The sequence below is a fragment of the Vanacampus margaritifer genome, chromosome 4, assembly GCF_051991255.1.
Source record: "Vanacampus margaritifer isolate UIUO_Vmar chromosome 4, RoL_Vmar_1.0, whole genome shotgun sequence".
Lineage (NCBI taxonomy): Eukaryota > Metazoa > Chordata > Actinopteri > Syngnathiformes > Syngnathidae > Vanacampus > Vanacampus margaritifer.
Window position 1 is genome coordinate 16,950,217 of NC_135435.1, and position 24,553 is coordinate 16,974,769.

Consider the following 24,553-nt stretch of genomic DNA (forward strand, 5'->3'; position numbering starts at 1 on the left):
GGCACACACATAGGTCATGGGGTTATAATAAGAGGCAGATGTGCTGGGGGTGACACGGAAATATATGGACAGGTACCTCTTCAGTTTTCAAGAATGTACGCACACACGCAGTCGGTTAAGGTATTTGCGGAATTTTTGTCGGAATGTAAAGCTAAGCTCTGAATAGTATTACATATACAGTGCATCTTTTTACTTTTCAGAAACATAGTGAATAATGTAAATGTATTTACTCAAAAATCAGCAGAATATACTAAAATCCCCATCAATTCTTTATCAGTACCTAGTAGCCTTTACTCATGAGCACCTTAAGTGAATGAATCCAAACAAAAACAGTGAAAAAACAGGACTCATGGATGGAATTTGACTACTCAAACTGAATGATAATTTCCTTTAGTATTTGTCCTGTTGGCTGTTTCTATTCAACCTTCAGAAGGTCCTGAATGTGAACCCTGACTAAAAGCATAAATCTGGGTGGAGGTAAACTCATCGCTTCGAGGAAGGAAGCAAATTCACTGGGCTGAACTGAACTGACACATGTGCCGCACTGGCTGTGAGATAAGACTGTTGTTAGGCAGCTTCTTAATTCTAATGACTTACTGCTGTTGAGGATTTTGGCCCTCACTGGCTGGACTGACATGAGAGAGAGAGAGAAAAAAAATAAAAAAGAAATACAGCAAACATTAATTTAAATTCAGAAAATCTTGTACTACCTGATATGGAGAATGTGGAGTGTTGAACACGGCTTGTAATGACCTAGCTTCTCTCTTGCATGTAAGCACATACATCAACAGTCTCCTTGGGGAGGCGGGTCACTCATTTGAGGTGCAATTTGAACAGGGCCTCGATCTGATAAGCCGTTTTCAACGAAAACAATGAAGTGAATGTTTAAAAGCCCGTGTGAAGCAGCACTTCAGGAGGAATGTGCTATTTGGGTGGAACATTTTATAATGACCAGATTTTTTTCTTTCTGAAATAACAGGAGTCCTTAATTGTATTTTATATATTTTTTTAATTTCAGGTGAGGTGTAGTACTAGTGACTGAAGAGGAATAAATATATTTGTCCTCTTTGGGTGTTCCAAAAATTTGAAGACAGATTTAATGTAAGAAAAAACACCTTTGCAAAAATGATTTAATAAAAAAAAAAAACAGAGATCTCTGGACATCGTGACAGACTCCAAACATCACGTAACAGGTGGAATTTCAGAGTCCGAATGTGTCTCTTCCGCGTGTAAAATGGCTTCTTATAGTTAAACAGACCGCCTCTCTTTCATTTGTAGACAAAACATACTCTCTGGGTACTTTTCCGTGAGCGATTGCGCAAACATAGTCAGGGTCAGGGGTGTGTGTGTTCGAGACAGATTCTGTTCTCAAGGACCACATGTGTGTTTTCGCACAGAACACTGAGAAATAATTTTTTAGACCAAACAATATGTTCCACCTTAAGGTCAAATTATACTGAGTTCAACACTACCTCACATCTACAAAACATTTCGACAAGGTTAATATAAAGAATTTAAATGTTAATAATATCTAACATGACTCAACTTAAGCGTTTTGCTGATTGTGAGGGAAACAGGTTTTTTATTAATAGTTGTTTATGGTAAATAATGGTTAATAGTTTTTTTTTGGTGTCACTACGTGGTAAAAGAACAGCAATCATCTTGATGCATTAGATCCCTGTCTTATGCAGGGATTGCGTTCCAAAAGCTGCGGTGAAAAGTGAAAATAACAGACAGACAGCGATATATAATGGACAGAGAAACAGAAGCAGCACATGCATCTGTGAAAGTTGATCAAATGTTATTCATTGAATGTTTTTTTTACGACAATCTTGTTTCTCTAATCAAGCTAGACTTTTCACCTTGAATGGATTTTCTCTCTCATATTTTCCTATTTTTCATTTCAAACCATGCTCAAGGTTGCTCTCACCTCCTGGAATAGCACAGGGTGCTTATTTGCTTGTGCATATTTCCAGTAATGGCTTTCGTAAACCAAGTTGGCAGAAATGTTTCTATTGATATTATTTGTACCTCCGGGTTGTCTTACCAGTTTAATTAACGTGACAACTCCTTCAGGTGATTTAAGTGTCTTCCCACTGCTACAACTTGAGTGGCCATATTTATTTCTTTAAGCACACTGCCCCACGTGACATTTTTTGATGTTTAGATGCATTCCATACACTTTAAAAGTGTTTTTTAAAAAAATATTATTATTATTATTATTATTATTATGTGAATGACTACATCAAAGGTTCAGTCCAATTGGGGCATCATACCATGCCTCCACCATTTGTGTTCAAATATCTGTTGCTTCAAAGGGTTTTAAAACGGCAATTATCAATGCTGACCGTTTGCATGTGAATAGCATTTCCCATTATGTTAGCACTAAGATAAACTGACTCGTAAGGCACAGATAATGTATGTAGTTGTTAATTACACAATGTGCAATTGACTTAGTTTCATGTTTAGTTTGAAAGCCAACTTCAAACGCGAGCGTAATTATAAGTGTTTGTTGAGCTGTTCACTTAATTGCTAAACTGTGTTTTGAGATGAGTTGACTTAAGTTCATTTCAGCATACAAAACTCATATCTCAAATGTGTGCTCCAAGTCAAATCCCTTGTATCTTAAGGCAGCACAGTATACAACAAAGGAAATTGAGTTTCAGGATGTGTGTTAGTGTTGTGCTGATGTAGGAAAGAATGAGTAAATACTTTCATAGCACCCCACCCCCAGCGTGGCTGCAATATTGAATCCCTGGATGCCTGTTTTAGAAGAGAGCCTATCATCTATATTGTGAATAATGAGGTTGCTGATAGTGAAGTGCCGCTGATGGAATTGGATGCCTTATTTAGTCAATTTCTAACAGCGGCAGTTTGTTGCCACAGAGTGGTCGGATGGGGAAGTTGCGAGCGTTGCCGTTGGGATCATAATTTTGTGTTATGAATAATAAACATTTTGTGCACCTTTCTCACATGGTAGAAGGTCTGGTTCGTAAATCGTATTTTCTACATACGTTTAAGTTCACTATAGTATACTCTGGCGAGTTTACATTGGGATTTAACTCATGTCAGTGTTCTTTTCTTGGTGTTTGTAATCATAGAGGGGATGTGCCTTGCCAAAAATTTGAGATAGACCGATATGCTTTTTTCAGTGCCGATACCGATACTAAATATCGGTAGTCAGGGAGCCCGATAACCGATATTTGAAGCCAATATACGTTTGCTGAAAAAAAAGTTGGTGTCAAAATTTGTAATAATAAAATAATAATAAAAACTCCAGCACTTGACTGCTTAAATGACATGTTTATTAAACATCTTTTGTGATTTGATACGTGTTAAAGGTTTTTTGTTTGCCATCAGCTTTTGCACCTACTAGAATGTGGCTTCCGCGCACTAACTCCCAAATAGCCGCTAATGTGCAGGCTAACTGTTAGCTCGCTGGCTAGCCATTTACCCACACGCTAACCCCGGGATAACTCCCAAATAGCCGCTAAAAACGGCTATTAGGTTATCCCACGAGCTAACCTAATAGCTGTTAATTTGCGAGCTAGGCGGTTAGCTCGCTGACTAATAGCCGTTAATTTGCGAGCTAGCCGGTTAGCTCGCAGGCTAACCATTCACCCGCACGCTAACTCCCAAATAGCTGCTAATTCGCGAGCTGTTAGCTCGCGGGCTGACCGTTCACCCACATGCTAACCCCAGGATAACTCCCAAATAGCCACAAAGAAATGGCTATTAGCCCTCGCGGGCTATTAGGTTAGCATGCATGTCTATAATTTTCTTTCCGGAGACAGCTCGCTTTATGTGGTCCTGTCCTGTGATCTGGGGGGTGAGTTGCCTAGTAGCTTGCGATTCGATTTGTATCACGATTCATATGTCACGAATCGTTCGATACCGATTAATCCCGATGCGAATCTATAAGTCAATTATTGTGATTTTTTTTTTTAACTCAAATTTAGAAAATACTAATCATTAAACTTCTACATGTACACTGTAAGATTTGTGTGAAAATGGGTTAGGGTTAGGGTTAGGTTGCAATCTGTTTCATGTTTGAACAGCATTGAAATCCAATTTTAAGGCTTAATGTTCCATGAATATAACATTCTTCCATGCTTAAAGTGTGAACCCTAACCCTAATTAAGACATTTTGTTGAATATTTCCATCAAAAATTGATCTTTAAAAATTGATTAGGCTGCATATTGAATCGATACGAGAATTGTGCGCTGTAATATCGCGATATATTGCCGAATCAATTTTTTTTTATAAAAACACCCCTACTTGCAACATAATTGCGTTAATGCCTCCGTCAGAGAAAAGCCCTTTTTATGTTTATACGTGGACGATAATGCTAACTTTTTATCAATCTTCCACTTTTCAGGGTAAACTTTTACTCATTATGGGTCTCAGCTTTTTCTGTGAAGATTTAACACTAAAAATGTTTTTTACATAGAAAACTAATAGATATGAGAGTTTGTACAAAACTAGGAAAAATTACTTGTTTAATGCTTGACTTAAGATTTGGTACACCATATAAGAGAGAGTTACATAAGGAAATCCAATTATTTTTCTAATATTTTGGGCAGTATACTGTGGTAGCATTGGTTTGTAAGCCTGACACGCTTGTCTTCCTAGGGCAAATGTCCAGTGCTCCAGTGGATTTCATCACATATATACTATCTCATCGTCTTATATGGCATTGTGAGAGACTCTAGCTCGAAGGGTTCCCTGAGAATCCAGAGCCAACATGCCTGACTTAATTCCAATGCACCTCCAGGAAATATGCAATTACAGTATCCTGGAAATAGCTCATATCTGTGTACTTTTATCCCGCTTTCCCTAAATCTCTCTCTCTCTCTGACACACACACACGCACACGCACACATCCCATCTTGGTTGAAACATTTTTAATCCCGGGTTTTGGCACCAGGTCAGCTTGTTTGTCTGTTATAAGACTGTTCTGTCTTCCTCGTTCAATTTACAAGAAGTATGACTGGTACTACTTGTTTCTTAAAAGTCACAGGTGACGTTTTTTTTTTTTTTTGCCACCATTTACACTGAATAAAAATAATGGAATAAAATAATAGCTCAAATTTTATTTATTTATTTATTTATTTCATAAAACTTGAATACCAGAATCAAATGCTGATTATATTCATTAATAGATTCATGTCTGGATATATTTGAATTATTTGTATTTTATAAGTAAGAATGTTGTTGATTTTTATTAGAAGTAGCCAGCATAATCAATAATAATAATAATAATAATAATTGTGTCCAAATATGACTATGACCTTTATTTTGAGACGTTAACGATATTAAAAAGTATATTTGCCTAATGTTAAAGTACCTTTCGTCTTTCAACCAAGCCAATATCAAGCTTACCATTTTATCAGAAAAAGATACAATGAATCCTTCGGAATATTAAGTGCAGTTGAATCCTTTTTCTCACATGAAGGTAATAAAGCTTGAGTCTCTGCGGGATAGAGAACGATGTTGATTGTGTTGTCAGACTCAAGGAAATAGCTGTGGTCAGCTTTCTTGAAATTGTCCCAGCCACCATGCAGCCTTGTGGTTTATGCATTCAGTGAGCTGAATCCAGCAGCTGTGTTAGAGGTTTAGACTGGACTGCAGGCAGATGTCCCCCTCTGCGAGGTTGTGTGACCCGAAAGGCCGCCGCAGGACATACGCTCTTACCAAACAGGGGGCACACAAAAAATGGGATGCAGCTTTTTTGTTGCTGTCAAGGATTTTCAAGTGACTGTTGGTCTGGGTTGTTCTTGGTACTGTAAGTTAGGCACATCAAAAATGTTCTGTTTATGCTGGTGATTCATTCGTGTTAGTGCCAGTTCATTGCAACAATTTACGAGTAAACAATTCGTGCCAAATTCATCAATGAATTTTTTATTATTCTATTTACAAAAAAGTTTTTTCACTCACACTCATTTTGTACAAGTTTCACTTTCACTTGCTTCAAGTGAGATTGAGGAAACCGTGACAGAAGACGAGGGCTCGCTATCTGTGTGCTCTTGACTTGACTTGAGGCATGTCCTGTGTCTTAGACAGCCCATCAAGCTGTTCAGTAGCAGTCATTTGCTAGGTTGTTCTCAATGCCCTTCAGGATCACGGGTTCCTTCAATGTAAAGCAGGGGCATATTTGTTTACATGATTCTTTTGTCCTATTTAGTCGGGCTTGATTTTGTTGTTTTCGCGATAACCACCAGTGATCCTCAGTTGTGGTCCAATTTGTTGAACTGCTGAGGCCATTTCATACTGCACTTAGCATTGCGCAGTAGGCTGTCTACGAAACCCATTCATTGTGCATAACGCAGTGCAGTGCGGCCGAGTCTGGGTGCTCGCAAGGTCGGTACCGCGCATAAGCTCCATGAAAACTAAGTTGCGTATAAGGGCCTTTATTCCTTCACAATATTATTTGGTTGGGTCAGCACATTTACAGTACACTTAAGATCAGTCTGTACGCCAAAAATACACAAGCGTATCATAATCACTGACTGCGAACTATTGGTTCTTTTGACTGTCAAACATTGACGATGCAACCGGAAGAGAGCTCTATTTCCTTGAAATGTACTTTCCATCATCAATAAGTCTTATCTTAATGCAGGCATTATGGCCCATGTGACATTTTTCTCAAAGTCACTCTCCAAATGTTGCTACTATGCACCTCGGGGAGAGCTTCATAACAGTCCATTAAACTCAGGTGCAGAGGCTTTGGCCTCCCTGCTGCGGATACCAAGACAAAAGAGAACATTTCTCTGTGGAGAGAGGAGATGATGAAAATGTTCAAGACAGAAACTTATAGGGAAATGAAGTGCATTTAGCTTCCTCAAATAGCCCGAGTGCTCCTCCATCAGGGTCAGGAGAACCTGTTTGCTATTCCTGTCCAGTCGCAGTGCTCCATCATTGCTCTAAGGAGAGATAAAATTAGGCGCCGGACTTAAATCTTATTAGCTGTTGTCCCACTGGCAGTCCTCTTTTGCGCGGTATTTTGTGTTTGCCTGAGAACCAATCTTGAATTTGAAGACATTTTTAAAATCAGTTGTGGGGTGAAAGTTGGCTTGTTTTAAATTTCGAGCCTAATGAATATCATCTAGCGCCGTAATAGATCCACCATGCTTATTCGTCGGAGCACTATAATTCTGTCCAGCACAGATGCAATACCAGCACTTGGAATCCAACAGGCGCTCACTCGGGGGCCCACAAAGCAATTTATCCTCACTAAAATGTCAGTGAATACATTTTAAATATTCTCTGCCTTTCCTTCCATTGGGGAATTTTAAGGCCACTCTATTGAGAGAAAAAAAAAAAAAGCATTACCATGGACTCCTGTTTTATTGCAGGGAATTCGTTTCAGAACGAGCTGCAAAAATCACAGTTATATCATTGTTAACCCCTGTTTTAAACATTAATTCATTTAAAATATGCATGAATCTTTTCCTGTGTTGTGTTATGAGCAGTATTTTATTAAAAAGATACTGCATGTTAATAATTTCCCCGGAGCAGATTAATATCAGAAGACTTAACAGTGATGACTCGCACAGTTGTCCTTGGTTATCAAAATCAAATTCATCTAATGCTCCAGAATCACAAATTATGCCCCTGTCCCGGTTTGGAAATATTTTACTGGGCTTTTAAAGATAGAAATCTTTCATTATCCCTTGTCATGTCAAACGCAATGATACACTTTGTGCCCCTGTGACAGGGCTGCCTCGCTTGGGATGAACCCAGCTTCCTGCCTGACCCTCTTCAACTTCCTCCATCTCCGTTTAGCTTGCCCTCCTTCTTAGATGCCCCTTCCTCCCCACTGCAATGCCCTGGACACACAAAACACAGCACACACACTTTCTCTGACAGGCTAAATAGCAATGAATGCAGTTGAATTCCTTCACTAATGAGGATGAGCTCATTAAGGCATCTGCATGAGAGTCTACAACACGTTTGAATGAGATAATCCCTCTACTGTTAATATGACTCTAATGGGGCAACCTTTGATCTCCAGCGAACTGATCATAAAACCTTGTTTCCGACTTCGTTTGGCAGGCAACGATGGCTCATCCCATTAATAATGTGTTTTTTGTTAAATCAAAGGAAATGCCTTGTAAAACCTGAACTTGCTTTCTGTACAATATGGCCGTGAATGTTTAATTTAAGGAGGTCAGAGAAAGTGCAGTCAGCATAACCAGCCTTCTTTGTAATAAATACATTTAATCTGTAAATATTTATCACTCACATCATAATTATGTAATATTTAGATTTTTTTTTATTTTTTCCCCACTTAGTTTACAGTATAGTAATTTGCTGAAAACGGGACATTATCACCCTCTGACTGACCTTGTTTTATTACATCTTGAGCCAAATAATTTGCCTGAATTGCCTGACTAAAATTAACTGCATTTAAGTTTTTTTTTGTTTTTTTTAACCCATTAAGGCCGGGAGCGAGTGACCGCACTTCTCCCTTTAAACCCGGGAGAGCGGATATGTCATTTTGTTTTGTTTTGACCGATTCTTGGTTTCTTCGCCGATTTAAATAAGTCCGAATATATACGAGAGGGTGACGTGGACCTCGTAGCATGTCCTGGAATTTTATTCGAGTGTTTATGGTTGATGCAGATTTGCGGGAGTTTTGAAATAAACAACGCGATTGACGATGGCGCGGGAGGAATTTGAATCAGTGTGTCGACAGTGACATATTTTTAAGAAATATGTTTGTAGACAATGAGGATGTTGAAAATTTTGACGGCTTTGTAACGGAATGTACGACAGATGATTACAACTCGATACCCGAGGTTATTACAACTGCGCTCCAGTGTTGAAGGTTTAAGTTGTATACCCGCAGATGCGACATTTGTTTGTTGATTAAAAAAAAATAAATAAATAAATATATATATATATATATATATATATAGAAGGTTTTCAATAATAAAGTTTTTTAGGTTTGTGTGAACGACACAGGTGTAAGCTCTGAAATCTTTTGGGAATTATGTTTCTATCTGCTTCAGGAGCTCAGATATCAAATATTTTTTATATTGTTGACTTCCCAGGAAAACGTCAGGTTTTCGGGGGGTGACTCAAAAGTCACCCTTAGGTTTCAGAGGCATGTTTTGCCAGGCGCTTTAGGCCTTAATGGGTTAAATGAAATGGTCATCATTCTGTTGGACGCTTTGTAAACATTCGCAGAGCACAGGGTCTTCCTTTTATATGTATGTGAAGGCGGGGGCTCGAGGAGTGGACACTTGAACAGCCATGTTAGTAATACTCATGGTGTTATATAAGAGAGAAAAATGAACCGCATGAGAGCGATAGAATGTACCCTTCGCAAATAAGAAAAAAAAAACTTTTTAGAATTTATTATTTTTATAACCCTGCGTTTTAGTTTGCTATCTACACTGAATAAAATGATGCCCTTTTTCGTCAGCTGAGCGCAACGATCCAAGGATTTTCTACAAAAAGCCTATTTCTCTCAAATATTGCTCACAGGTCTGATGCAATCTGTGTTAGTGAGCACTTCTGTATGTGGGAGAATCCATCCACCTCAGGCGTAGCATAAGTAGTATGATTATTGCACAATATAAAAAAAAGTGCACAATTTAGAGTGGCCCTTTGTTGCGGGCAGCCTAAGGCACACCTGTGCAATAATCATGCTGTCCGTCTAATCAGCAACTTGATATCCTACACCAGTTAGGTAGATGGATTATCTCGGCAAAGGAGAAGCGCTCACTAACACACTTTAGACAGATCTGTGAAGAATATTTGAAAGAAGTCGGCTTTTGTGTTCATATGAAAGTCTTTTGTGCAGTTTGTGTGTGCATGTTGTCTTTAACTGCATGCATCATCCAACTTCTCCCTCATAAATACCTTGCTGTGAGGAGGGTTCTCATCGACCCGTGAGGTGACGGTACTGCAGCAGTTCTGCCATAACTCTGTAAACATCAACTCCACAAAGTTAAGGTCTGTCGTAGTGGACAAGAATCCAATTTGTTGATGCACACAAAATTGATATATGATATGGTGATTTAATCTTTGCTTATTTTGGATTTTCATTTCGTTTGTTTCACATTGTGACTTAGAAAATGCTGCGGTTCATGTTGTTAATCATGTCTGACAGTATCTAGCTGTGGACTAAGAGTGAATCAGTTTACCAGTAAATAGATAACAATTCAAAAGGTTAATACAGTTTTACATTTTAAAGTTACTATCTTATTTAGTGTATTGTTCTTCTGTTGAGACTGAGCCAGTGTTGCCATTTTAGTGACTTTGTCACACTGTATTTAGAAGTATTCAGACTCGTCTTGGGACCCTTTCAAAAAGTAATTTGATTTGCTATTTTTATTGGAGACATTTTGAAGAGTCCCTCCCAAATGTAGTCTTTATGGGATGTTCACCTCGTTCACGTGAAAAATACAAATTATTATTGCTTGTCCACTGCTGCCTCATTCTAGTGCATCATTGAGACATAATAATGGTGGGTCTCTGAAGTAACCACGACCTGTCTGTTCACACATTTCTGCAATCTATTGAAAACGGGGGATTATCCATGAAATCCAAGTTGCCTGACTTCCTCCAGTGGTACACATAACTCAGTCTGGAGCCTCAAGCATGAACAGTGTGTCAAATATTTTTATTCAGTTAAGATTCATTTAAAAGCTTCTAATGAATTAAAATGTTTTGATTAGGGGTGTCAAGCGATTACATTTTTTTTTAATCGTAATTAATTACATGACTTCAATAGTTAACTCATGATTAATCACAAATTTTATCTGTTCTAAATGTACAATAAAATATTTTATAGTAGGTTTTCATACTCTTGTTAACATAAAAGTGGAAAAAAATGTTAAACTAATAGAAATATGGCTGCATCTTATAGTCATTGGTACAGTAATTTCATAATAATTCATAAAATTTAGTTAAAATTGAAAAGATGTACTGTACTATAAAAAAACGAGTGTGATATTGATTTGTGTTGGTCATTTTTCTGCCACAAGATGGCATAATTGCATTTGTAAGACGGTGGCAGTTCGGTGCATTTTCCTTTTCACATTAAGAGCTATCTAATCTTTAACATGAAGTAACTTGTGAAATTGTGCACATTTTTAAAATTGTAAAATACAACTTGACCCCAGTCTCCACAAATATATGCATTATTATTAAATATATTACTGCTAAATTTTGATGTGAACGTGTCTGCTGCGTTGCGACTGGAATTCCCCCAGTACATGCTTTCTAAGTAAGGGGCGGTCATTAATGGCGTGTAAAAAAATAAAAAATAAATTGTGGCGTTAAACTTTTTATTTAAAATTAATGCACTAATTTTGACACCCGTAGTTTTGATGCAATTCTACTTTTAAGTACCACTATTGTCTGTTATTTGAAGTAACATTTTCAATCCTGTTTAAATTCACTTGATTCTGACAACAAAAGTTTATATCTAAATCATGATCTCTTCAGAATGCTTGATGCTATGCTGTTTTCTGTGCCAAGAATTTAAGATTGAAACACACTAGAGGCCTGTTAACAGTAGTTTGTGAAAAAAGGAAACATTGTCCATGAAAAAGGGACCCTGATTTAAACTTTTAATGGTGCTTTTAAATTAGTTTGTTCTAATGTGTATTTCACGCTCACTTCAGCATTTCTTTTCTGGACATACTGTATAATGAAAGAGGAATAAAAATATTTGTCCTCTTTGCGTGTTCCAAAATTTGAAGACAGATTTAATGTAAGAAAAAACACCTTTGCAAAAATGATTTTTTAATCTAACAGAGATCTCTGGACACTTAAACAGCCTCTAATTCATCACTTAAACAGGTGGGATTCAGAGCGTCGAAATGTGTCTCTTCCGCGTGTACAATGGCTTCTTATAGTTAAGACCTCCTCTCTTTTATTTGTAGAAAAAACATATCTCTGGGTACTTTTCCATGAGCGATGGCGAAAACAGAGTCAGGAGTGCGTGTTCGAAACAGATTCTGTTCTCAAGGACCAAATGTGTTCTCGCACAAAGCGCTGAGAAGGAACTTTTTTAGACTAAATAGCATGTCCCAGTTTAAGGTCAGATTATACCGAAATCAACACCATCTGCTCTGCACAGGACACAAAACATTTCGACAAGGTTAATATAAAGAATTAAAATGTTAATAATGTGTAACAATGGTTAATATATGAAATGAAGAATTAAAAATGTTATAATATTTATCAATAACCAAAATGGTGACTTTAACCATCTACCATTTACAGCTTATTCTGTGTTGCAGCCCATATGAACTGTAATTTGGCAGAGAGTGAGTAATGCACTCACATATAATGTCTGTCTACGGGTATTTCTGATGCTCCTGTTCACCCCCATTGACAATATTCAAAGTCCTTATTTAACCTATTTATTTTGTGTGAGGTAGTTAGGGAGAAGCCACTAAAGCACAAAAATAACATGCAATTTACGCATACTAAAAAAAGAATGAAGGTTAGTAGCATAGACCATTGACTTGGTGAGACCAAATATTTTCTGATGGAAACACGGAGCGCAAACTATAACTATAGTTTGATACAAAGCCTACAAATTTTAAGCCTGCAATTTTTAGCTGTTGGCTTGTTCTAGCTTCATTTTAATACACAACTATTCTTGGAGGGCAATTTCAAAGTCTCATTTTCTCAATTAATCACAAGTCGCTGAAGCACAAACAAAATATGGTAATGCGCTACATTCTGTATGCTTGAATAAATGCTTAATGTGTCCAATGCAAAGTAGTAAAAATATGTCATGGGTCGTTGCTCTAGTTTAACTGCACTAATGGCCTCCCTTTCATGGAATTAACCAAAATCTACAAGTGCAACCCTTAACTCCATTTTCATATCGCTATAATGCAGCAGCCTAAAACCCCTTTCCTCTATTTATCTTCAAACATTGTTTTGGTTTTTGTAAAACATAATTGTGTAAACATTGACAGCAGCTGAGACGTAAGACCTTTTGGCAGCATGGATTCTCATAGGGTTCATTTGTTTAGCAGAGACTGCACAAAAATAAACGAAAATGGGAATTTTAATGAACTCAACCGAATAATGCCTTCGTTCAATAATGCTCAACTTGGTGAGATCCCGATAAGCCTTTTCTGCTCTTATCTGTGACCAGCTTACTGCATCAGTAATGGTCACTCTTAAATTCACAATCCGCATTTTCCAACTGCCTTAAATGGCCTTTCTTGCCAAGTGGAAAGTAGTTAAAACCTCAGAAACAATGTGGTCTGAATTAAATGGCCGAAATCATTACCCCTTAAACGTCTGTACTGATTGCCAGATGATGGTTGAGCTGCAGTGCTGAAATGGACATTCTTGAGTGTAATGTGGCAAGTGTGCATGTGTGAATATTTTGGTAACAGCTGAGTTGTTCTTAATGAGAGGCGACCGCTGGAACACATGCATAAGTAGTCACAATAATGTATGTTTATGTGTTTCCCTAGAAATGTATTGCTGCTGAGAATGTTGTTTTTGTGCTTGTGTATGCACAAGTGGTGCTAATTTGCCAACAAACTTGAAACAAAGAATGCACATAATTGGATGATAAGCTTTGTTTAATGTAAATTGTTGGACACACATTACAGCACAATTTGTCCAAATTGGAAAATCTCTTTGGTTCTTGACTACTCGACAAGTCTTCTTCTTTTTTTTTTTTAACTGCCATCAAACTACATTTTAGATGTGTCTAAAGTACTCCTCAATGGGATTGCATTATTTCCAAACAAAATACTTCACAGCCAGACAATGAATATGGCCAGAAATTTAGAACACTCAAGCTGCAGCTGCTTTTGTTTGACATATTCTCATTGTCTTTGAAGTCACCGGCTCAATGGATAAATTGATTACTTCATTGTTTCTTGATAACACTTAATGGACCTCACCCACCCTCCTTGCATATCTTTGATCAGTCTCAGATCCCAAGATCTTATCTCGGCTAACACAATAGACTCTCTGCTCGTATTCTCTTCACAAGGCCTTTCATTGGCTTAGCTAATAGTGAGCATTTTCATACCTCTGCCTTCCTTCTTCGGGGTTTGTTCTTTAATAGGTTTGTATACATGTTCAGTCTTACAGACATACCAGAGTTGAATATTGCTGTTGTGAAGTGTACCCATCCCTCTTCGGTGTTGCATCTTTCCCGTCCATTGGCTTTGTGAAGAGACCTTATGCATCACTCAGGCTGCATTTGCACTTATAAAACCGACGGTTACAAAGCAGCACAACACACACCACATACCTTTATACGGCGCACACAAATGAGGTGGTAGGTAATGTTCCCTGCTCCACTCCAAACCATTTAGAAGGTGTATTATTGCCTGGTATTAGTCTCTGGCTTTGTGGTTTAACTTTTCTTTATACAATCCCAGCAGTTTATTGGAGTTTAACATGTTTTGACTGGCAAAGCAATTTGACAAATGCACAGCCATCACAGTAAGTCTTTGTTTACATTAACCCTGGCCTCCAACATGACTGCCACAACCCACAATGCAAATCAGTGTACAAGCCCCATTGCGGACACATCAGAGGTCACAAATATGGTGCCCGCAAGCTTTTACGAAAATAGTTGACCACTGATGGGACATTTTGATTTCCTAGGACTTTTGTTGTATTGATTGTTTAAAAATGTGAACACTTTCAGACATTTAAAACAACTAAGTGAACAGCTTGTGGGAGGAGACCACAATTGCCCCCAGCCCCTCGCCCCAGTTTGCTTAAATGGAAAATGTTAGTCCGCTAGCGCTGACAGCTTTGTCTTGTCGAACCGGCATCCACTTTTGATTGAGAGTTGGCTTGGCATAAAGATAAAAAATGTTCCGACCTCACCTACCCCACTAACTACCACCCAGGTTGACTGATATTATATGGTTTGCTTGTCCATTGGCACAAATATTAGGTGTTTGTGTTACTATATGTAGAAGGGGCATCTCCTTTTGATAGAGAGGGCATGAAGCTCCATAAAGTTCCATCCGCAACCCTCCCAGGCATCGAGCGAGCTTCACGCGCCACTGACCGTGAGAGATAAATGCACTGGCTGGCACAGACTGGTTCTAATCACTCTGGTTCGTGGTAAAATGCGTGAAGTTCTAACTGCTTGCACGTCAGGCACGTGAACCTGTCAACAAAACATGTCTTGACTGTGTATATGGTTGCTGAATCACAAAGTGAATAACTTTTCACTATAGGAATTATGATGAATTGTTATTAATAAAAGTAGCTCATGCATAATTAAATGGTCGTGTGCAATGTGCTCTGCTGGTAGCCATCTATTTTTTGTTGTTGTAATGATAATCAAAATAGCACATTTGCAACCATCTGCTTTTACTTTTGGAAAACAATGACACTTGTCCCTATTATATGACATGTTATGGACCAAACCAGTAAATATTTGTTTTTTTGGTTTTGTTTGATTGTTATATCAAATAAACAACAATAGATTAAAGTGGAAGTCAACTTTAAACTTTTCTTGACAATAATATGTTATATGTGACCTCACTAGTCTAAACATGACTTGACTTCCCCTTTTTAAAAAAATAATCAGAAAAAACTATTTTGCAATACACATTCATGCAAAAATAACTTTTTATTCCATTCATGGAATAATCAATTCTAACATTAGACACAAATTAGATAGTGACAGCCCTAGAAGAGTCTCTGAATGTTCTTAAATCGTGCCTCTGAATCAACCGCGCCTCTGCTGGATGCAGCCAATTAATGCACTGTATTTGTCCAATGCAATGATTTATTACTATTGGGATGGAAAATGAATGGATCTTCATGCTCAACCCAAGTGGCAATTTAATACATTCCTCTTGTGTCTGCATGCTTTGGTTTGTTTTTAGCCTGAACTTGACTACTCTGTAATTGTATTCCAGGTTTTTGGTGACTATTACCACTTCAAGCATCGTACAGTGGCAAAGCGATCGCTGTCTGATCATAGGAACACACATGTTCGTCTACTAAAAGATCCCAAGGTAAGAGGTTAAAATTGCTGACTATTTTTTTTTTTAATTGTACTTTGGAGAAGGAGCACGATGATGTATAAGAAGTAGAAATGGGGGTCATTTGAAATAGTTCAGAGGGAATGGCTATTATTTTTACTTATTAATGGAAGATAATTGCTATCATATTATTTATTACACATCCAATTGTATTAAGCACATCTCTCATCAAGAGTGATAACCCGAGGGTTAGTTCACAATCCCCATTTTGAGTCATATAAGTGAGTAATAGAAGTGAAACACAGACAGCATCTACCGGTATACGGACTGTTGTCATAAGAGTGATGGAAGTTAAACAGGCTTCAGGAGGCCTGCAAGTCATAAGCACTCCCTCCGAAATTCATTTCAGTCTTCGAGACTGATCCTAATGGAAATTTCACGTTTCTATATTTTCCAGTAGTCTTGCAAGTCAGTTTGAGGTTAGCTTGGAAATTAGCCTGTGCCCTACACCATTGAAAAGGACAAAGTGAAAATCTGTGTGAAATTAATATTCATAGCAATGGGAATATGAGGCATTTTGAAGCTAGAGTTAGTTCATATTAAACGCTGGGAAATAACCTAAAACTTTTTTTTAATCATAAATTGAATTACCTAAATAACTTAATGGAACAAAACCAGAACATCCATAATTAGTACATAGTGTTTCTTGATGTCTGAGCCCGTAATAGTTACCTGTGAATATTTAAACAATCACACTTTTTTTTTACCTAGGTTGGATAAAATTATGATTCAGCAGATGCTTGAGATAAATAAAGATTTTCTATTTTCTGTCCAAAACTATTTATGAGTGAATTTCTATTCTGTAATTGGCCATGTTTTTATCTGGAAATGATGCAAAGAAAGTGGGAAAGACTGCAAGACATTTAATTTATGACAACAACAAAATAACTCAACTTGGAAAGAGGTTTTGGCTCTTTCACAGTGTAGATCTAATGACAGATGATGCTTCTTTTTGCTCCCTTTTGAACATGCAAACCGTGACTGTCACCATCTACTGTCTAAGGTTTCTCTTTTAAATAATTATAGTGTAATAATTTTAAATTTTTCTGCTACCTTTTTATATGTTCAATAAACAAACATCCATAAGCAAGTGATCCAGTGTATCACGCAATAGTAATTAATTGATGCAAATGACAGCCTGTCAGCGCAGGGACGTCAAATCCATCCCAACCTGGCAATGCTCATTAAAATTAACCAAGGAAACACAAAAATGGGAACATCATTTATTTATCAAACTTCACAATATTGCTCCGTTTACCCATCAATACCTTAAAATGGGGAACGCCAGCTGGGCAGCACAGGTGCAGGCTGGGGAAAAAAGAGCAATCGTCTGCCGCTCTTGTAAGAGCTAAGGCCACCTCCCTCTCTATTTGGGATTTCCTTTACCACTGGGCCTCCATTTCCTGTTGTTGAATTCTTCTGTTCTCCACAGCACTTCAGAGAATGTGAAGCATTACCCTTTCACATATCCCTTTTTAAAGTTCACCATGGGTCGCAAAGATGCCTCTTATGTTTTTGTGTGTTTGAACTATTAATAATCTAATCAAAGTTGTTTTGATTAACAAATTCCACAGTTGTTTTTGCTTTGAGCAACTACATTTTTCTTAGTCTACAGCCAGCTTGTTAACTGGCCAAGATGAAGTTTGAATAAAAGGTGTTTCCAGCTTGTTGTGTGTTTAATTACGACCAACAAGATCTGGACCTCAGCCAGATCTCACTTACTGGCTAACAGAGAAGCCTTCTAACAGGGCCTAATGAGGAACCAAAGCTTGGCTATATTTGCCACCTTCATTACTATCGATTATGAAGTCCATCTTGTATTATTTTGGATGAGATGGAATGTAAATGTTTTGTTTGTTGTGAATTATTGTTTTGCAGTCCTACAGATGCCGTGGTCTGTCAACTGTATTTTTATTGTAATGTTTCATTGGCAGAGCTTGCACCCTTTGGATTAATTAAGCACGTGGACAAAATAGCTACACTGTAACTGAAAACATACAAAACTAAATACATTAAAATGTACTTCAAAAAAAGTCCACTAATAAAAATTATATATATATATATATATATATATATATATGACGACACCCTTAACTTAATATTTTATTGCACAACCTTTCTGAGGCATCAAACAATTTATGTAACTCTCAACTCATTTATTACCAGCTGTTTTCAAAGCAGCTCTCCATATTGCCAGCTGTTTTTGATCATTTTGACTGATCTTTCAAGACCCACAAAATATTGTGTTATGTGATGTTTTATGTCCTGAACCTACCAAAAGAAACACACTCTTCTTTCACAAGAAAAAAAGTTTCAAAACCTTTTCTGTTCTTTTATAATCAGTAACTTTGAAGCATTTTTTTCTTCTTCTGTGACATCTCAAACTGCAAACAAGAAAAACAAGCTTTTGATGGCAAAATTATTTTTTCCTGACATAAAACTAAGAAATGTAGTGGACCTGACTCACCGCATGACTCAAGTTGAATGTCAGTGGCTTTTTTTTGTTCACATGGAGTTCATCATTCACTCCGTGAACTGCATCAGCCTTTTCTGACAATCATGACACGCATCTACTAGCTACGCGACACTTTGTTTTGTCCCTCAAATAACCCCTAATTTTTTAGCTTCTACTCGAAAGCTGTGCTGATTTCAAATCCAAAGCGACTGCAAAGTCAAGTCATCTTTGAGAAACTAGAAGGCCAAGCCGTCATGATAACCTCAGCTTTGTTCTATAGTATATTTAGAAAATGCATATTGTCTCCTTTCAATAAAATGATACATGTGTAGATGGTATATAGAGTTATAATTATGAAATGCAAAAGTATAAGGGGTCATTGAAAATACATATATGCACAATTTTGTGCACCAACCGTTAACTCATAAGCTGTTTCTAGTCAGCACTCTCAAATATACAGATAAGTGGAAGTATAATATCATTGACAGTGATGTTTAATGATACAATTATGATTTATAATGTACTCAATATATACAGTCTTAAATTTTGCGTACAGTATTATCAGGCCTAATCCTCTTGGCCCATTTCCCTCCACTGTGCGGTAAATAATGTTGCCAACATTAGGACTACTGTTGTTATTTTTGGAAAAATAGTTGCTAGAGGCGTCTAAAAAGTCACAAAATACTGCTCAGCAAAAACCTTGCTAAATTGCCAACACCACAGATGCAAATTGTAAATGTTACTTCATTTATATAGCGCTTTTCCACCTTACAAGGCCATCAAAAGCGCTTTACATTCGACTACTCATTCACCTACTGATGACGCAGCATCAGAAGCAACTGGGGGTTCAGTATCTTTCTCAAGGATACTTCGATGTGGTCACAATGGCATGGGATTGAACCCACAACCTCATGGGTTGCGAGACAATCACTCTACCACTGAGCCATGCCGTCCTGTAGCTACTGCTCACTACCTCACTTGTACCAACATACAGATAAATTAAAGACACAACTTTCAAAATAAAAGTAGTGCATATTTTATGTGTTATTTTGACTTGGCCAATCGAAGACATGTGGCCCTTAGGCTGTACTTTGCCCAGGTGTGATCAACACGAATCTGTTACCTTACAATGATTTACAAACATGACCTAAACCTTTTGATAATTGTACTTGGTATTGGCAGTAAACGGTTGGATTCCAGTTGATGAATGTAAATGTCCACAGCAGTGAAGGCGTTACTGACTCTAGTGCAAATCACTGTTGACCAATCAATGGACAGCAGTGTATTTAGCACTACCCTGCAGAACTTTACCACACTACTTACTGCAACTGGTACACTAATGAATGGTTGCTGTAAAATTGAATGATAAGGGTCAGATATTATGAGATTATCCATCCATCCATCCATTTATTTAACCGCTTGTCCTCACAAGGGTGGCGGGGGGCGTTGGAGCCTATCCCAGCTGGCTTTGGGCAGTAGGTGGGGCAACCCAACCAGTGAATATATATATATATATATATATATATATATATTTTTTTTTTTTAGAAGAGTATACATCATTTTCAGGTGTACTGTAAAAGAATCCCAAATTCCTTGCTCGCCGCCGTCTCGCCAACTTGTTTTTTTCAGCGAATTATTTGATTAATCGTTTCATGCCGAATGCATTCCATGCCAAAGTGAATTTATCTGTACTGCTTGTAGAGCCTGTAGATAACTTTAAATGAGGAGAAAGTATTTCCAGTTCTGTGGCTGGAATTTGGGAGAAACACATGGGCTTTTGAGGGAAGTCGAATGTGGTGGCTTCGCATGGCTGTCTCACTCTGCTTTTATAAGCTTTTAAGTTGATACTGCTATTTTCCTTAAACAGAAATCCAATAAAACCTTGCTGAGAGAAATTGCTCACTTCGTCCACCGTTGCCCCATTTTAAATCTCGCAAAGTTAAAATGACATCAAAGTGCAGCGTGAATTTAACTTCACTATTTTGTCTTCACATGTATATTACTGACAATTCCATTCATATTGTAAAAAAAAAAAAAATGTCTGCAAGTTGCCACAGTTGAACTGTGCCTTGCCATTCACATCTTAGAAAGGAGAAAATCATCATCTCAGTGGAAACATAGTCCCACACTCAGACTTTGATACTAACATAAACCTTTGCGCTTTTAAGACAAATTATTATATAGCTGGTGGTATCTATCATTGAATTAACAGCACATCTGTGTAGCAGCTAATGTAACACTCATGTCTAGTGAGCATCTGTCGTTGGAGTTGTCAAACTTATTATATGCTCAAAAAATAATTGTGATTTTATGAAAATAAAAAACATCACAACTGCAAGATCTAAAGGTGTTCATTATCGGTACTTGGTATTTGGCAAGAGCACAAATATACATAATATATATAAGTACTTGTACTCGGTCTGGAAAATAGTGGTATCTGTGCATACACATTTATCTATCATTATGTTGTAACTGTACAAATAAGATGTCTAATCTTTAATTTCCTCTTCCTCTACAATGATTCATAAAGTTTAATTAGTCTCTTGCTACTTTGCAATTAATTAGCAAGGCAGCCACAATCCCCCTTGCCACTAATCCCACTGTAAACTTTCATCACACTGAGAATTATGATATCTATTAAATAACTTGACACAATGACCCACAAACATGACGAGTACATCATTATTTCCGTCTTTTTCCTGGATATTAATGTTGACCGGCATCTCACTGTTGTTTTTGTTTGATCACTTGTGTGTGTATAGGTGACCTGGGCAGAGCAACAACTGGTCAAACATAGGAAAAAAAGGGATATCTACGTGGACCCATTTGATCCGAAATTCAAGGACCAGTGGTACTTGGTGAGTTGGAGTTGTACGAAGCTGAGATCCAGTAAAGCTGCATGTGCGTGTGCGTTTCTGTGTTCTTGAGTTTTGTCACTGCACACCGGTTGATCTTTTTATCCGAAGTCAATACTGACAATCCAATGTCGAACTGTGATTGCTCCCATGATCGAAAATATAATCCAGTGTGAATCTATCAAGATGCAATTTTGCAGTTAAAGCAAAGCAGCTTCTGTACAGTATAATAATCTTTGTGCTTTTTAAAAGTGAGTCTTTAAATCCACATTTAGTATCCCAAGTAAGAACTACACAATTAATCCTGAATCTCACGACTTATTTTATATGTTTTGCTGAATTTCAGTGAACGTCAGGCTGCTAAAAGCATCGCTAACTACATGTAGAATCTACATTGTATTTAAATCAAGGCACACTCTGATATGCAACACGTTGGTTCAAAAAATAAATGGATGAAAATATTTCATTTTCACTGCAACAAACTAGTAAATTCACTACAGTAAATAGATGGTATTTAAATCTTCAATAATGATACAAATGATTTATTAGACGTGGATGCAATTTGTGTGGGAAAACATTTTAATTTTTAAATATGACAGCACAAGGTTTAAAAGCTTATTAAAAATGTCAATAGAAACTGGAGCAACATCTTCGCATTTCTCAAATCCCTTTCACTGCTGGGATCAGCGGTGCTTTGATCAAAATGTATACATACACTTTCAACATGGCTACAAAAGAGCTCTGCGCCTCTTCCAATGCTGTGTGTTCCATTTCCTTTATTCATGTGTTGGGAGGCCAGCCTTTTTTTTGTTTACTTGACTGAATAGAGAGAAGCAAAGAGGCAAAGCTGAGCAACGATGCATTGCACCTTCACTATTGAACTCTAGAACTACTGTATTGCTTCTCAAGACTATAATCACCAGTTTAATGTCTATGGGATAATAGCCTAACTGAGGTTTGCTGGCGTCAGACTGCTAGATTGTCATCATTTTGTTTCTTCTTTCTCCCTTTGTTCTCCAGAGGGAGAGAGAGGGAGAGAGAGGGAGAGAGAGGGGGAGAGAGGGGGAGAGAGGGGGAGAGAGGGGGAGAGAGGGGGAGAGAGAGGGCGTGAGTGCACGCGTGCAGGAAGAAACCTTTAAGTTTCCTACCTGAAACTTTCATCATTATCTGACTACAGGAAAATGGGGGCAACAACCATAATTTGTGCCACAATAGTGCTTCCTGTCTATTATACAATTTTTAAAACGCGGGTGAAAAGTATGGTTATTATAACACGCAAACTTATATCATGCCCCTTTAGAAATATTGATTAAGACACTCCTAATTCAGATTTTTTTTAAATTTTGTAATTGCTAAATCATGAGGTGTGAAATCAAGAGTATAGATGATGAACTGATAAAATGAACAGCCACCATGTTATTAAATCTACCGTATTTTGCTTGACATTTTCCTAAACTCATTGTCAATGGCCATGACATTCTTTAATCTGTTGATTTTCAGCGTCACAAGTTTTTATCAGTCTTCGTCAGCATTGTCACAGCTTGCCTCTAAATACTCTTGATGGTTTTTGTGCCTGTGGCATGACAGGGTTGAGGAGCAAACATCATTGTGTCTGTTAGCATTTACAATGCCTGCCATCTGCAAGGAGGGCTCATTGGATAGTACATCAGGCACTATATTTGTAACTACTGACAACTTAAGGATAGCTTTGAAGCAGATGAAAGCCACAGCTTTGAAAAGGTCACATTGAATGTCAACAGCAAATCAAACGGCATACAAAATGAGCCATCGTCAAAGTCTCCAGTGTTTTGGTCTGCATTAATGACAAAGCAAATTTGTTGCGCTGATATTTTACGACTGAATAACATGTTTTTTTATAGCCCGCCTTATGGCTTCCCTGTTATTTCCCTTTCACTAAAAAGTACTTAAGCATATTTTGTGTGAATAAAACTGTAAAAATTGCCATTTTGTAGCTCTTTGCTGAGTCTCCATGAAATAAAATCAGTATAAGGGAAATTATTCATTTTTCCGTCCTCAGTACAACACCAACCACCATGACTTGAATGCCAAAGCTGCTTGGCAGTTGGGCTACACAGGTAAAGGAGTGGTGGTGTCAATTCTGGATGATGGAATAGAAAAGAACCACCCGGACCTCAGTGAGAACTACGTAAGTAGAAAACCTCAGTGTTTTAATGAAGAACCTACTGTTGCCCTTGTTGAAACATGTTTAATCATTTTCATCCTTTATGTAAATATATGTGAATAATTTGCACTATTGGCATGTTTTGTCATAGGATCCTGATGCCAGCTATGATGTGAATGATGGCGACCCAGACCCTCAGCCAAGATATACACAACTTAATGATAACAGGTATATGCAGAGCAAAATGCCCTTTTCTTTGTCTTCTTCAGCCGAGCTAAACAGGCCTGATAGTCTTTCATACTTTGCCATGGCTAGCCATTTCTCAAAGCATGTCCAACTGAACGTATCAAGATATTTTAACTTTTTAAGCCTCTCACATTTAAAAAATGCACAGTTTCTCTCTATTACGCACCCATCCCTTATTTCCATAATTGCAGTGACCTTTTATTTCTCTCTGTGCCACTAGGACGCTAATACCGTATAGCTAAATCTAAAGTATAAAGTAAATCTGCCCTCGGATAAAGGAAGTGTGTGAAGAAAACAGATTTATTGAAGTGGCCTCTGCAGGTGGCATTAGAGGTTGTTTACCACCACACAGACATCGCGTCTTGCAGAGAATTGATTGAATTAAGTCATCAGAATTGATGAAAGCGAGTCAATACCTTGGCTCCGAATGAACCCGCCTACAGTCCATCATCTGTACAACTTGTGACTTGCCCTTGCCTGAGGTTATTTTTCTTTTATTTGAAACTCAACAGGATTATTGGCAATAGGCAAGATAATGCTCAAAAATGGCACATTTGCAAACATAAGTCTGTAACCTGAAAAAACATAATCTTAATCATCATAATCCCGTTTTGAATGACACAATTTTATTCCCTTTTTACACTGACTGTCAGCTGTTTTTAAAGCAGAGGTCCTCATATTGCCAGCCATTTTTAAGCATTTTTGACTCATTTCTCAAGACTAACAGAATATTGTTTTCTGTGACAATATAAGCTCAAAGCCTACCAAAAGGAAGAGTAGACTTGAACTCACTGTCAAAATCAGAAATATTGGAACTATGAAAATGTGGTTGAGCCA

At 37.6% G+C, this 24,553-nt stretch overlaps 1 protein-coding gene across 3 annotated transcripts in view; it reads left to right on the forward strand.

Annotated features, from left to right (window-relative positions):
- The window catches only part of furina (furin (paired basic amino acid cleaving enzyme) a), a 60,774-nt gene that overhangs the window by 14,737 nt on the left and 21,484 nt on the right, over positions 1–24,553 (forward strand). For all 3 annotated transcript variants that reach the window (XM_077562966.1, XM_077562968.1, XM_077562967.1), the window contains exons 3-6: positions 15,892–15,990; positions 21,235–21,330; positions 23,366–23,494; positions 23,622–23,698. In XM_077562966.1, the coding sequence (XP_077419092.1) occupies positions 15,892–15,990; positions 21,235–21,330; positions 23,366–23,494; positions 23,622–23,698 (401 nt within the window). The remainder of the gene's footprint in view (positions 1–15,891; positions 15,991–21,234; positions 21,331–23,365; positions 23,495–23,621; positions 23,699–24,553) is intronic.